The sequence below is a fragment of the Sorex fumeus genome, unplaced genomic scaffold (genome assembly GCF_029834395.1).
Source record: "Sorex fumeus unplaced genomic scaffold, SorFum_2.1 ptg000098l, whole genome shotgun sequence".
Lineage (NCBI taxonomy): Eukaryota > Metazoa > Chordata > Mammalia > Eulipotyphla > Soricidae > Sorex > Sorex fumeus.
The window spans coordinates 71,422,021-71,434,593 of NW_026606155.1; the positions used below are offsets into that span (position 1 = coordinate 71,422,021).

The following is a 12,573-nucleotide window of genomic DNA, read 5'->3' on the forward strand; positions in this document are numbered from 1 at the left end:
TCCAAAGGCTCTGTTGAAACTCTTTTCTTCAAGTGGGAGGATAAACGACATTAGGCAGGAAAAAAAGGGGGAGAAACAGAGACCGACACCAAGCCAGGTTCCCAGAGCAAGTTTATTGAAGGAGTCAGAGTCAGTGAGAGGACGGAGTCCCACTTCAGTGACCTGCTGGGAAACCAACACCTCCGCAGGACAGAACACTGTGTAGCTAGGGCCTGCCCTGTGTGGGGTTCCAGGGAGCCTCCCACACCACAGCCTGTTCTGCTCCAAGGTCCCAGACGTGAGAGCAGAGATGTAATTCCCCCTCCAGAAAGGTGCTGAGGGCACAGCTTCCCTCTATCCCCACGCTTCCCTAGAAGGGCAAGAGCTCCACCCAGGGGGACCCCTGGAAGGAAGGCCAGGGTGTCTGGTCCTCTGAGGGGCCAAACCTTCACTGTGTAGGCCCAGGTGGTAGGCCTGGCAGACAGCTCAGGTCACAAGTGGCCCAGGCATCTACTCTACAAGCTAGCACTTGACATCCAAACATGATTGAAACACTCAGGATGGCTGTCCTGCTGGAGCAGGCCACACCCCAGGCAATGGCGATCCTGCCAGACCCCAGCCAGAGATAAGAGACTTAAGCGGACTGCATGTGAGCACTTGAGAAGACCACTGCCCCCCACAAAGATGGGCTTCCAGGATTCAGTGAGTTCTTCAGAACTGGGGCTTCTGACTCTTCCCATCCAGTCAGTCCCTGTGCTGCCCAGGAACTCCCCCAGAAGGGAGAGAGGGAAGGAGGCAGAGCATTTATCAAAAGGCTCCCCGAGATGTGGAGCTGGAGGTCACATCTACTGGGGTGAAGAAAAGGCTGAGGAGGACTGGGACACTGGGGCAGGGGTGCTGGGGTGTTCCTCAGACTCGGGCATGTCATCCTGGAAGTACTCAGCCTGGCGGTACTGCCACAGACGCAGGTTTCCATCCCACTGCGGGAAGGTGATAAGCAGTCAGGGTGTGTACACGCCGACCCCCAGAGGTACACAAAGTGCCACCGCCTCCCACCCCCCCCAACCCTTGCAACCTCACCGAGCTGCTGACAATCTTCTCCTCAAAGGGGTGCCAACTGACGTCACGTACACAGGCCTTGTGGTTGGTCAGCTTCTTCACGATGTGGCCAGTGAGCAGGCTGTACACTGTATGGGAAAGGCCAGAGTGGGGCGGGGCCCCCCCACACCTCCTCTTTCCTGGGGAGCACCAATCACCCTCCTCTCAGGCAATTCCTGCTCCGGGGAATGGTGGGGGCAGCACCCACACCAAAGGGTGAGCATTTCTCACCTTTTCTTCTGTTTTACAACGCCAGGGTTTGAACCCAGGTGGGATGCGTTCAAGAGAGGCACTCAGCGGCAAAGCCGCATCCCCGACCCTATTACTCATTCCTCATTGCCTTCCCCTCCCTCAGGTGGCAGGTGTGTTCGAGCAGAAGCTGCAGCTCTCTGGCCCTTAGCTAGATTTCACAAACTACAGAGAAGAAATGCAATGCAATTTTTTTTCTTTTTGGGTCACACCCGGCGATGTACAGGGGTTACTCCTGGCTCATGCACTGAGGAATTATTCCCGGAGGTGCTCAGGGGACCATAGGGGATGCTGGGAATCGAACCCGGGTTGACCACATGAAAGGCAAACGCCCTACCCACTGTTCTATTGCTCCAGCCCAAAAAATGCAATGCAATTTTAATGTTCTTTTTGGTTTTGGGGCTACAGCTGGTGATGCTGAGGGCTTAGTCCTGGCTCTAGAGCCAGGAATTACTCCTGGCAGTGTGCAGGGGACCACATGGGATGCAGGGATCGATCCTGGGTTGGCCATGAGGAAGGCAAGTGCCCTTATTACTGGACTATCAGAACCCCAGTTCATTTTTTTTTTTTACATTTTGGGTCACACCCAGCGATGCTCAGGGGTTATTCCTGGCTCTGCACTCAGGAATTACTCCTGGTGGTGCTTGGGGGACAATATGAGATGCCGGGGATCGAACCCAAGTCAGTCGCATGCAAGGCAAATGCCCTACCCGCTGTGCTATGGCTCCGGCCCCAGAACCCCTGCTCTTAACAGCAAATTTGTGCTGCTCAGGAAACCATGAGGAACTGGAGTTGGACTCTGGGTTTCAGCATACAAAGCTTGTGCTCCAGCCCTTTGAACCATTCCTCCAGCCTCTAGGACCAAATGTATGAAAACCCACCTGACAGGAAATGAAAGCAATGAGCTGTATGCACAGGTGTAACCCTGCTGCTCCTTGCCTGGACAAGACAGCCTTCTCTTTTGAGTGTGTCCCTCCATGTAATACTGTCTTATGTATTTTTCTATTATTACATTATTATTCCTATTCTCATATTAGCAGTAATGGGAATCAAACTCAGGGCAAGGCAAGTGCTGTACACTGAGCCCCCGCCCCCCCCGCCCCACGGTCCAGTGCTCTCTAGCTATAGCTGTGTTGGCATGCTTTTCTTTTTGTGGGGTGGGAGGCACATCCAGTGATGCTTAGGGGTTACTCCTGGCTCTACACTCAGGAATTACTCTTGGTGGTGCTCAGGGGCCCATATGAGATCCTGGGAATCGAACCCGTGTCAGCCACGAGCAAGGCAAGCACTCTGTCCGCTGTGCTATTGTTCTGGCCCCTTTGTTGATTTTTTATGCATGCCTCCTGTGGTCATGTGTCCTTTACTCCTTTCTGTCTCTGTTCCCTCCTATCTTTCATCGTTAGTCTTTCCTTGACTGGCTAGAAAAACAGAAAAAAGTGTATTTTTTTGTGATCTATTGTATACATTGACCAGAATTCTATGCTCCTTTTCTTAATTTAAAATGTCGATGACAAGGGGCTGGAGTGATAGCACAGCGGGTAGGGTGTTTGCCTTGCATGCAACCAACCCGGGTTCTATTCTCAGCATCCCATATGGTCCCGAGCACCGCCAGGAGTAATTCCTGAGTGCAGAGCCAGGAGTAACCCCTGTGCATTGCCGGGTGTGACACAAAAGCAAAAAAAAAAAAAAGTCGATGACGAGTGTTTGCTTTTTTGTTTTGTTTTGGGGTTATACCTGGTGGTGCTCAGGGCTTACTCCTGGCTCTGTACTCAGGAATCATCCCTGGCAGTGCCTGGGGGACTATAGGGGGTGCCGGAGATCAAACCCGGGCTGGCTGCATGCAAAGCAAGAGTCCTGCCTGCTGTACTCTCTTCAGCCCGGTGTTTGCTATTTCTCTATTTGAGTGTTCCCTGTTCCAAGCTAAATTTCACTTGGACTCTTCACTGGACTTTTTAAAATTTTTATTTTTTTCAGTTTTGGGTCACACCTGACAATGCTCAAGGATTACTTCTGGCTCTGAACTCAGGAATCACTCCTGGCAGTGCTCAGGGTACCACATGGGATGGATGCCAGGGATTAGACCCAGATCAGTCATGTGCAAGGCAAGTACTCTACATGCTGTACTATCACTCCAGCCCAAGGAGCTTTTATTTTTTCTCTTTCTCTTTGGGAGGGGCTGTACCTGCTGGTGCTCAGGGCTTATTTCTGGCTATGAGCTCAGGGATCACTCCTGATAGGGCTTAAGGACCATATGTGGTGCTAGGGATTGAACCAGGGTTGGCCGCATACAAGGCAAGTACGCTTCCCGCTGTCTGATCTTGGAGGTCCCATGCTGAGTCCTTTACAAGTGATCGCTGATGGTGATAAGGGAACGCCAGAAGGGCAGGGATGTGTAAAGTGCGTGCACTGCATATGTGGCACCTGGGATGGATCTTTGGCACCACCAACAGAAACCAAACCCAATGCCCAGGAACCCTGCCTGTCCTTCCGAGGCCCTTGCCCTGATCTGTTCACATGATCCTTACCGACCACCTTGCCAGTGGAGCAGCCACTGTAGATGAACTGTTGGCCAGTGCTGTGGGCGGGGGAGAATCGGCAGCGGATGAGGGTGTGCAGCACCCCGTGGCCCCGGTAGGTCATTAAGGAGCTATCTCCCGGGAGCTTCAGTTTTTTCCAGGCTAGGTGGAGACACAGGCACCATTTTGGTTAGGCAGTGTGGAGCCTCCCTTGCAAGCAACCCTTTAATTCATACTCAGAGACAATTTCCTGCCTAATCCTTCACTGGGGGCCTCTCCCTCTGTCTCAAAGCTGAAAAGTACTTCTGCTAATTGTTACAATATAGAAATACTTCTGTTCTGGGTGTGTGTGTGTGTGGAGGAGGTGCTCCATGTCACAGCCACATCCACAGTGTCCATGAGTGGCCTTTGCAGGGATTAAATATTTCAACTACCACTCAGGACTCTAGTCCAGAGATTTCCCAACTTATTTGGCCTACTGCTCCCTTTCCAGAAAAAAAAATAAAAACTGCTCAGTGTCTCCCTGAAAATCTACCTTATTTTTTTTTTCTTTTTGGGTCACACCCGGTGATGCACAGGGGTTACTCCTGGCTCTACACTCAGGAATTACCCCTAGCTGTGCTCAGGGGACCATATGGGATGCTGGGAATCGAACCCGGGTCAGCCAAGTGCAAGGCAAATGCTCTACCCGTTGTGCTATTGCTCCAGCCCCAAATCTACCTTCTTTATATGAACAAACAAAACCCCCTACCTCAATTGCACAGAAAGTTTTGCTGGGGCCCTAGCTCACTGCTGCATGCGCCATCCCTCAGCTCCCTGGGAGGTTTCCAATCACCCACATGGGGAAATCCACCTCTAGGCTCCACCTGCCACGCTCACCTTTTTTGGGCACCTGCTGCCAGCGGTAGTCCCAGTTTTGCTGTGTGGCAGCCTGGCGCGAGGCTTCCATGCCTTCCCTGCTGGAAAAGCGCCGGATATCCCAGAGCTTGATGGTCTGGTCTTTGGAGTTGGAGATGAGATACCGGGCATCACCCTGTGAATCCCAAGATGCATAGTGAAGTGTCAGAGCCCATTGGTCCAGCTTCCCTCCTTGGGTCCAAGGCTTGGAACCCCAGATCCTTCATCTCTGCTGGCCTCTTTCCCCGTCTGGCCGGGCTCGCCATCCAGTTTTGTCTCACAGCTCCCTGAGTGGGTTTCCCTTCCTGTGACCATGGCCCTGCCTGGGCCTTCTTACTGATGATTGACAGGGCTGACTCTGACTTTCCGTGTATGGAAAGCCATGCCCGGCTCCTAAGCACTGGTGGGGACAGATGGACATCATGGTTTAGGCTTAAGGCCCTTGACTCAACTCCAGCTTCTGTAAAGTTTGGCTAAGGAGGAGCTTGATCAGTGTCCAGCCCAGGTCCACTCTTGATGCCCTCCTGGACACCGATGAGGCCAGGCTGCACAGCCCTCTTGCCCGCCCACCTTGCTGTCAATGAAGGTGATGCCATCCTGGTGTCCGGCCAGTGCTCCCACAGGTTTGGGGTCATCCTCCCTCATGGTGCGTCGATCCCACACCTTGCAGATGGCATCGTCGCCGCCGGAGAAAAGGATCTGAGAGCTTATATCAGCAAAGGCCACTGCGTTCACATCGTCCTCGTGGGATTCAATCTAGAGGAGAAGAGGGTCAGGAGGCCGAGGACCTCTCACCAGGTTTCTGGGGAGACTGAGACTCTAGGGCTCAGGTCAATACCTGAAGGGTGCGCCGGTTCTGTTCTCGATCAAACACATACAAGCAGCCATCATTGGCCCTGCAAGGGAAGAGATGGAGGGTCCTGCAGCAAGGACAAGAGAGGACCAAGACTGGGTACTTCCTGAACAGGCCCCATGTAGGAGCCTTTCTGAGGGGCGAACGCTTGTCTCTTGCACAAGCAAGAAAAGAATTAGCTGGGCTTGCAAGGAGGCGAGGGACAGATTTGCCATCTCAGGGAGAGGAGGAGCGGAGTGGTGGGGTGAGAGGGTGGTGGATAAGAGGTGAAGCAACCTGTGAGCCTCCACCTTGGAGAAGGGCTGGACATATTCCTCAGCTGCCTGGGGAGAGGTCTGGTACAGCCTCTCAAGCAGCAGAGCCGGTCTCTGAGAGAACACCTACCTCAACGGAGGAGGACAGGGGGACATCCCTGCAAACACTCACCCTCCTAACACTTCTCTTCCGTCTGAGGAGACCGCGATGGAGAAGACAGCAAAGCGACGCTCATCGGGCCTGAAAGAGAGGAGGTGCTGGCCTTCCTCTTGGTCTGTTAATCTACATAGGCTCTGAGAGTGCTAAGGCACACTTTCAATTAATTTCTTGGGTCACACCCTGAGAAGTTTAGGGGGGCTACTTCCTGTTTGCAATTTTTTGTTTCAGGGCCACACCCAGCAGGGTCACAAACCCAAGTGGCTCTACATTCAGGAATCATTCTTGATGCTTCTTAGGGGCCCATAGAATGCTGAGAATAGATCCTGGGTCGGCCGCATGCAAGGCAGGTGTGTCACCCATTGTACTGTCTCTCCTGCTCCCCGGTTTGGTTCTTGTGGGTATTCCTAGTGGTGCTTAGGGACGACATAGTGCCAGAAACTAAACCCAGGGGTCCCCCACACAAATTATGTGCATTGGACCTTTGAGTTCTCTCCCCAACCCCCATAAGGACACTCTAAGGGGGAGAAAAGGGTGCTGTCCACATATGTCCAGGCGTGGCTTGCCTCCATGAGGACCTATATATGATCCTGTCATCATCTCTTTCACCCCGGGCCTCTGGATGACAGGGGGGTGGGTCCCACCCAGGAATCTACAGACAAACTTGCAACCAGTATCCTTTCCCTACTAAGCAGAAGTCCAAGTTCAGGAAGTCTGCTGAAGGAAAACCTTCCATGAAGAGTGTCTGGTGAGGATGAACAAGAAGGGAAACCAGTACCTTAGATCCAGGGCAGTGTGTGTGTCTCCCTCCCCGTAGATGTTGCAGATATGAACTGAGAAAAGCAAGAGAAACAAGAAACTTCAGGGTCAGGGGAAAAAATGCAGATACAAAGTTTGGGAAGTGTCGAACAAGGTTGTCGGGCTCTGAAAGTGAGCGTCCCGGGGGAAGGTATGGAGTCCTAGCTCCAAAAAGAAAGGAACCACAGTTCCCGGATCGGAAGGTGGAACTGAGGTGGGAGGCATACTCACTGTAATCAGACCAGCTAGAGTACAGGAAATGGTTCCCATCTGGAGTGAAGGCCACATCCAGGATGCTCCAGCCTACGTCTCGGGCCTTGATGCTTTTGAATTTATGAAAGCGTCCATACCGGCAGTCATACAGTCGAATTGTCTGGTCTGGGCAAGTGGGGATCAGGCAGAATTACGGAACGCCCTCCTTATACACTCCCTACGCCAGAGCTGTTTCAGTCCATGTATCTGTAGCAGCTTTCCTTGACCATGGGGAAGGTGCCTTGGCTAAGCATCTCTAAGGCAGGGTCTGAACTCCTTGCATGTGCAACTTTCTAGCCTCAGGGGGATGTTCCTTGTTCCAGGGCAGTGTGTAGACAGGGGTCTGGTACCTTGGCAAGCAGACATGAAGATCTGACCATCTTTGCTGTAGATGCCGCAGAAGGCCTTCTGAGTGTAGGTATCTGTGAAGCCCAGATCATTGGGCAAGAAGCTGAGAAAGCAGATGGAGAGAGAGATCTTCCGATTAGCAGAATCCTAACAGCTGGATGTGAATGAAAAGGCACTCCTTCCCACTGGCTCTGAGTACAGCCCACTTGCTTTCATTCATACCATCAGCCTCTCAATTTTTATACTTCCTTCTGTATCTACTGTCAGAGCTTCAGGTCCATTTACCCTAACCTTGACATCCCTGAAGAGCCTTGAACAAATCTCCCTTCCACATTTTGAGGATAAGATAGGGTCTCTCCTCTGTCCCCATACTCACTGAGACATCACTCGAGCTCGTTCTCCAAGGGAGAAGCTTTCCTGATGGCAGAGGCCCCGTTCTCTCTAAAGAAAGGGATTGGGGAATATTGCTAGCAGAAAGTGGGTCATTTCAGTCTCACCAAGTCCCGTTCTCCAAAGAGAATGCTTTTGCTACAGAAATGGACAACACACAGAGTTGTCCCACCAAATCCCAATGCATGCTGGTTAACTAACTCAGCTCCAGCACGTGACATTTCCTGGGGAATTTCCCTTCTGGTTCTCTGTGGCTGCCAGCCTGGTGAAAGCTGGAGGACCTACCAGGTGCAGCATCTGAGGAAAGCTATGTTTCCAGGATGTCCGCCGAAGCCCCTGTCGCCCTGTGGCCAGTTCCACCTGCGTTTTGATCTCGTTGCGCTCCAGCTCCCGGACGTCAGGAGTGGCATCCACTGTCAATACCAAAGAGAAGCTTCTTGCTGGTCTTCCAACCCCAGAGGACTGTTAGCAAAATAGTGCCCAAGCCCACCTCATGCGACTAAATAAGGCAAGTTTATACCTTATTTACCTTACCTCATGTGACTAAATAAGGCCCCATTCTCTGAATTATCTCATCTTTTTGTTTTGTTTTTCATTTATTTATTTAAAAGAATTTTTTTTTTTTTTTGCTTTTTGGGTCACACCTGGCGATGCACAGGAGTTACTCCTGGCTTTGCTCTCAGGAATTACTCCTGGCAGTGCTTGGGGAGCCATATGGGATGCTGAGAATCAAACCCAGTTGGCTGCATGCAAGGCAAATGCCCTAGCTGCTGTACTATTGCTCTAGCCCCCATATTTTGATTTAATCATCGTGAGATAGTTACAAAGCTTTTGTGTTTGAGTTTCATTCCTACAATGATTGAACACCCATTCCTCCACGAGTCCACCAATGTCTCCGGTATCCAACCCCTGCCCCATCCCAACCCTCCCCCTGCCTCTATGGCAGACAATTTCCCCCATACTCTTTCTACTTTTGGGCATCATAATTTGCAATATAGATACTTAGAGGTGATCACGTTTGGTCCTTTATCTACTTTCAGTACCTATCTTCCATTCCGAATGATCCCTCCAACCATCACTGACTTAGTGATCCCTTCTCTATTCCAACTGCCTTCCCCCAGCTCATGAGGCAGGCTTCCAACTATGGAGCAATATTCCTGGCCCTTGTGTCTACTGCCCTTGGGTGTCTGTCTCATTTTATATTATTTTATATTCCACAAAATCGCATCTTCTTTTAATGTAAGCTTTTCTTTGGTGAAATGGGCAGGGAGAGAATGAATACTGGGGGCTACTCCAGTAGCTGCCTATGGGACCATGTGGCACCAGGGGTCTCAAACGAGATCATCTGGCCACATGCAGGGCAAGTGCCTTAAATCCTGCACCCTGCCTCGAGCCTTCTAATATCAGTCTGGTTTTCCTCTTACCTGGCGGGTTGTACCGGTCCCCAAGACGGCCATCCCAAGCACTGTCATGCTCTTCCTCTGATTCCGAGAGGGCCTGGATGAGTTGTAAATTGGCTGCACCTCCTCCCTGCACCAACCTCACTTGGCCTCTGTGGAGAGATCCCCCCATGATGGAGGGGAGGATCCTCCCGCACCAACCACATTCCTGCTTTGTGACCACCTTGGACTCATACCCTCCTACTGGCCCCATTTTTGAGGCTGGAGGGTGACTAGACCTTGGCTGTTCATTTTAATTTCCTGTTAGACGGGGTAAGAAGCTAATTTTTACTCTTGGAGGAGGAGAACAGGACCTCAACACCCTGTGGAGGTAGGCAGTCCTCCTAAGCTGATTTCCCAGATGACTGAGACTTCAGCACACACTTCCTGCAGCGCCCACCACCGAATACAGCAGACAATTCAAGCAAGAAAACGCAAGCCTGTCTTTTCCCTAAGAAGCTGGAGCTGAGAAAACAAAACCAGTTACACCCCTTTCCAGTCCACTCCTGGTGGTCATTTCCCTCAAAGCATTCTCTATTCTAGCAAGGGATTAAGACTTAGGTTGATTTAAACTTGTTTTTCAAGTAAATCCACATGGCCTCCTATCGCATGTCAATAACTTTACTAAATAAAGCTCAACACCCACTTCCCCAGCTCCTCCACTTGGCCCTCTCACATAAGGTTCCTTTTCCACCAGAGCTCCTTTTGTTTTTGCTGTTTTGGGTTTTGTTTTGACTTGCATGGAGCACAGATTACCCTGTGCAGCCACAGCTAGACATCCTTCCCAAATATTCCCTTCCAAACAAGAACAAATCACCTCGGTGCCCCTCCGTAGGCAAGAACCACTCTTTCCGGGTATGGTGCCGAGTGCCCGAGTGCCCGGTTCTGGTCAAACAGAACAGCTGCCTGGGCCTTGCCCGGCTCCCTGAACCCTGTAACTTCCCTGCCTGAAGCCAGGATCAAGGGCCTGGGGCGGCGCCTGGTCGGGACACCCCGGAGGAGGGTAAGTTACCTGCGGAGGAGATAGGCCAGTACCTGGGCCAGATCCACATCTTCATCCTCCTCCTCCTCTTCCTCACTCCGATGCAGGCCGGCCCCTCTATGGGACAAACCCTCGGAGGGGTCTCCGGACCCAGATCCTGCGCTGCTGCTGTTCCTCGATCCCATCTTCCGGTCACAGCATCCTTAGGTCCTGTGCAGGGACTCCGCCTGTCACCTCCTTGGTTCTGGTGAAAGCCAAATCTGCTCTAGGAATACCAGGGGCTCCTGAGGCGGGGGTATCTATTCCTAGGCACACTACACTTCCCGAGCACCGAGATCCCTTCTTTCAGGCTCGTGACAAGTCCTAAAAGTTCGGGAACACAAACCTCTCCCAATCCTGCGAAGCAAGAAGGGCAGAGGGAAGGAAGCCTAGGGAGCGACTCTGGCTCACCAATGAGAATCCCCTCTAGAAGAGGAATTCCTCAGTTTTCCATCTCAAACTCACTTATCAAAGTCTCCGGGCAGGGGACGGGGTGGGGTGGGGGGAGGAGTGGATTCCCAGGTAACCTTCTCAGGACGACCAATCAGAATCCCTCGTGGAAGAAAGCGCCTCATTAGCGTATCTCACCAAGCCAATCAGAAGCCTCAGGACTCGGAGACCCCCCGACGCCCCCTTACCGACCAATCAGAGCGCTCCCAGGTGAATGCCGGCAGCGGCAGCAGCCAATGGGGTTAGAATTCGGACAAACACCCCCCCCCTCGCGCGCCTCACGCCCACGTGGTGTGCCGGGGGTGTGTACGGCAAGGGGAGGCAGGGAAGGGAGGCGAGAAGCACCTCCCACGGAAGCCTTCGGTGACCGCCCCGCGCGAGATCACCCACCAGCCAAGGGAGCCGTCGCCCGAGCGGCAGCGGCGCCGGGCCTTGTTTACATCGACTGCGCCGCAGCGTCGGCCAACCGCTGCTCCGTCACGCGCCTCCCGGCTTCCCAGCCGGCAGCCGGCTGACGTCACGCGCCGCCCCGGAGGGCCCGGCCCCTTGGAAAGCTAACTGGACCGCTAAGCGCGGTGATTGGCAGCTGGGCGGGACAAAGGGCGTGAGGGGCGGTGGCGGCGCTGGGGGGCGGGGCTTTCCCGCCCGAGGGGGAGGAGCCAGCGAAGGGGGTGGGGCAGGAACCTGCTGCTTCCGGACTCGGGCCCCGCGGGACGAAACAGACGAGGGGCGGGGCCGATGGAGAAGAAAGAGGCGATTCGCCGTGGGGCGGGGCCTTGGCTCTCGCTTCCCGAATTCCCGGGGTTTCGCACTTTGGGGGCCCATCTCTCAGACCCTCTGCCCGCGACCTCCTGCAGCCCTTGCTTGCACCCCGTCCCTGGCTGCAGCCTTCCGTTTTCCACCCGCAGGCGAACCGGGTGCCTTTGGAGCGCGTTTACGTCACAGATGGGGACCCCGGGGCAGCACCCTTCTCTTCCTCCGGGGTCCGCTCGCTCTACCCGCCCCCCGCCCTCCTTAGCGGGCCTCAGGCAGCCTCAGGCAGCCTCAGGCCTCCGGCTTCTTCGTAGAGGACCCCCACTCCCTACCCCGGCTTCCCTTCGTCAGTCTTTGCAGACACGTCCTAACGGTCCGCGGGCCTTTCCGGTTCCGTCAGTACCCCGGGTTGTCCCCGCTTCCTCCAGCTCCTTGTCCCCATCCTCCCGGGGGTCTGGAGCTTCATCGCCCATCTCTAGCCCGCGTTGCCATCATCCCGGTACCTGTACCCCGTGCCAGAGAGCCGGGCCGGGGACGGGAGGGGGGGTTGCACGCGCGCCGCCTCCTACCCGCTCCGGGTTGATGAGTAACTCCTCCGGGTCCGAGGCCCGGCCTTGCCCCGTGCCGGGATCCGGGCCCAGGCTGCCGCAGGGTGTGCGGGCGTGTGACCTCGCCTCGCCGCCGGGTGCAAAGGCCGGGGGTTCATCTGCACCCCAGCGCCCCCGACCCTCACTCCCTCGCAAGTGCTGCGAGGTGGCCCGGGTTTCGAGAACCCGGGAGGGAGGGGAGGAAGGGAGGGAGTTCCCCTGGGCTCTGGTTCGGGGGCTCACCCGCCGGACTGGCTAGGGTGTGGCCGGATCCTGGGGAGCGCCGCCTGCTCTCTGCACCGCGGACCCCCCTCCCCGCTTATCATCCGCGGGCACCAGGCTCGCTTCACTTGGTAGGGGCGCCAGCCTGCACTCGTGGTGAGCTTGCAGAGCCCCGCGTTTTCTTGACTACTTTGCTTTGACGGCCTTGAAATTCTAGATTTTAGGATTGCCCCCCTCCCTCACTTCCCCCAAAATTCTCACGTTGCTCTGGGCTCCACTAATTAAGTAGCGGATCACTCCTTTCACGCTA

At 54.1% G+C, this 12,573-nt stretch overlaps 1 protein-coding gene across 8 annotated transcripts; it reads right to left on the reverse strand.

The window, feature by feature from the left end:
- Positions 1 to 94: 94 nt before the first annotated feature.
- On the reverse strand, positions 95 to 12,264 carry DCAF11 (DDB1 and CUL4 associated factor 11). Of its 8 annotated transcripts, none has more exons than XM_056133827.1 (15): positions 11,958 to 12,264; positions 10,243 to 10,456; positions 9,216 to 9,343; positions 8,077 to 8,204; positions 7,778 to 7,842; positions 7,404 to 7,504; positions 7,033 to 7,179; positions 6,782 to 6,836; positions 6,019 to 6,087; positions 5,578 to 5,635; positions 5,310 to 5,495; positions 4,722 to 4,875; positions 3,852 to 4,004; positions 1,060 to 1,166; positions 95 to 959 (listed from the first exon to the last, which is right to left on the reverse strand). In XM_056133827.1, the coding sequence occupies exons 2-15, from the start codon at positions 10,395 to 10,397 to the stop codon at positions 825 to 827; spliced, it is 1,641 nt and encodes a 546-aa protein (XP_055989802.1). In that variant the 5' UTR covers positions 10,398 to 10,456; positions 11,958 to 12,264; the 3' UTR covers positions 95 to 824. The 8 variants fall into 8 exon arrangements, with proteins under 8 accessions (XP_055989802.1, XP_055989803.1, XP_055989805.1 ...); XM_056133828.1 differs by having other exon boundaries at positions 10,243 to 10,472; positions 11,958 to 11,974; XM_056133830.1 differs by lacking the exon at positions 11,958 to 12,264 and adding an exon at positions 11,092 to 11,246 and having other exon boundaries at positions 9,216 to 9,288; positions 10,266 to 10,456.
- Between the last annotated feature and the right edge of the window lie 309 nt (positions 12,265 to 12,573).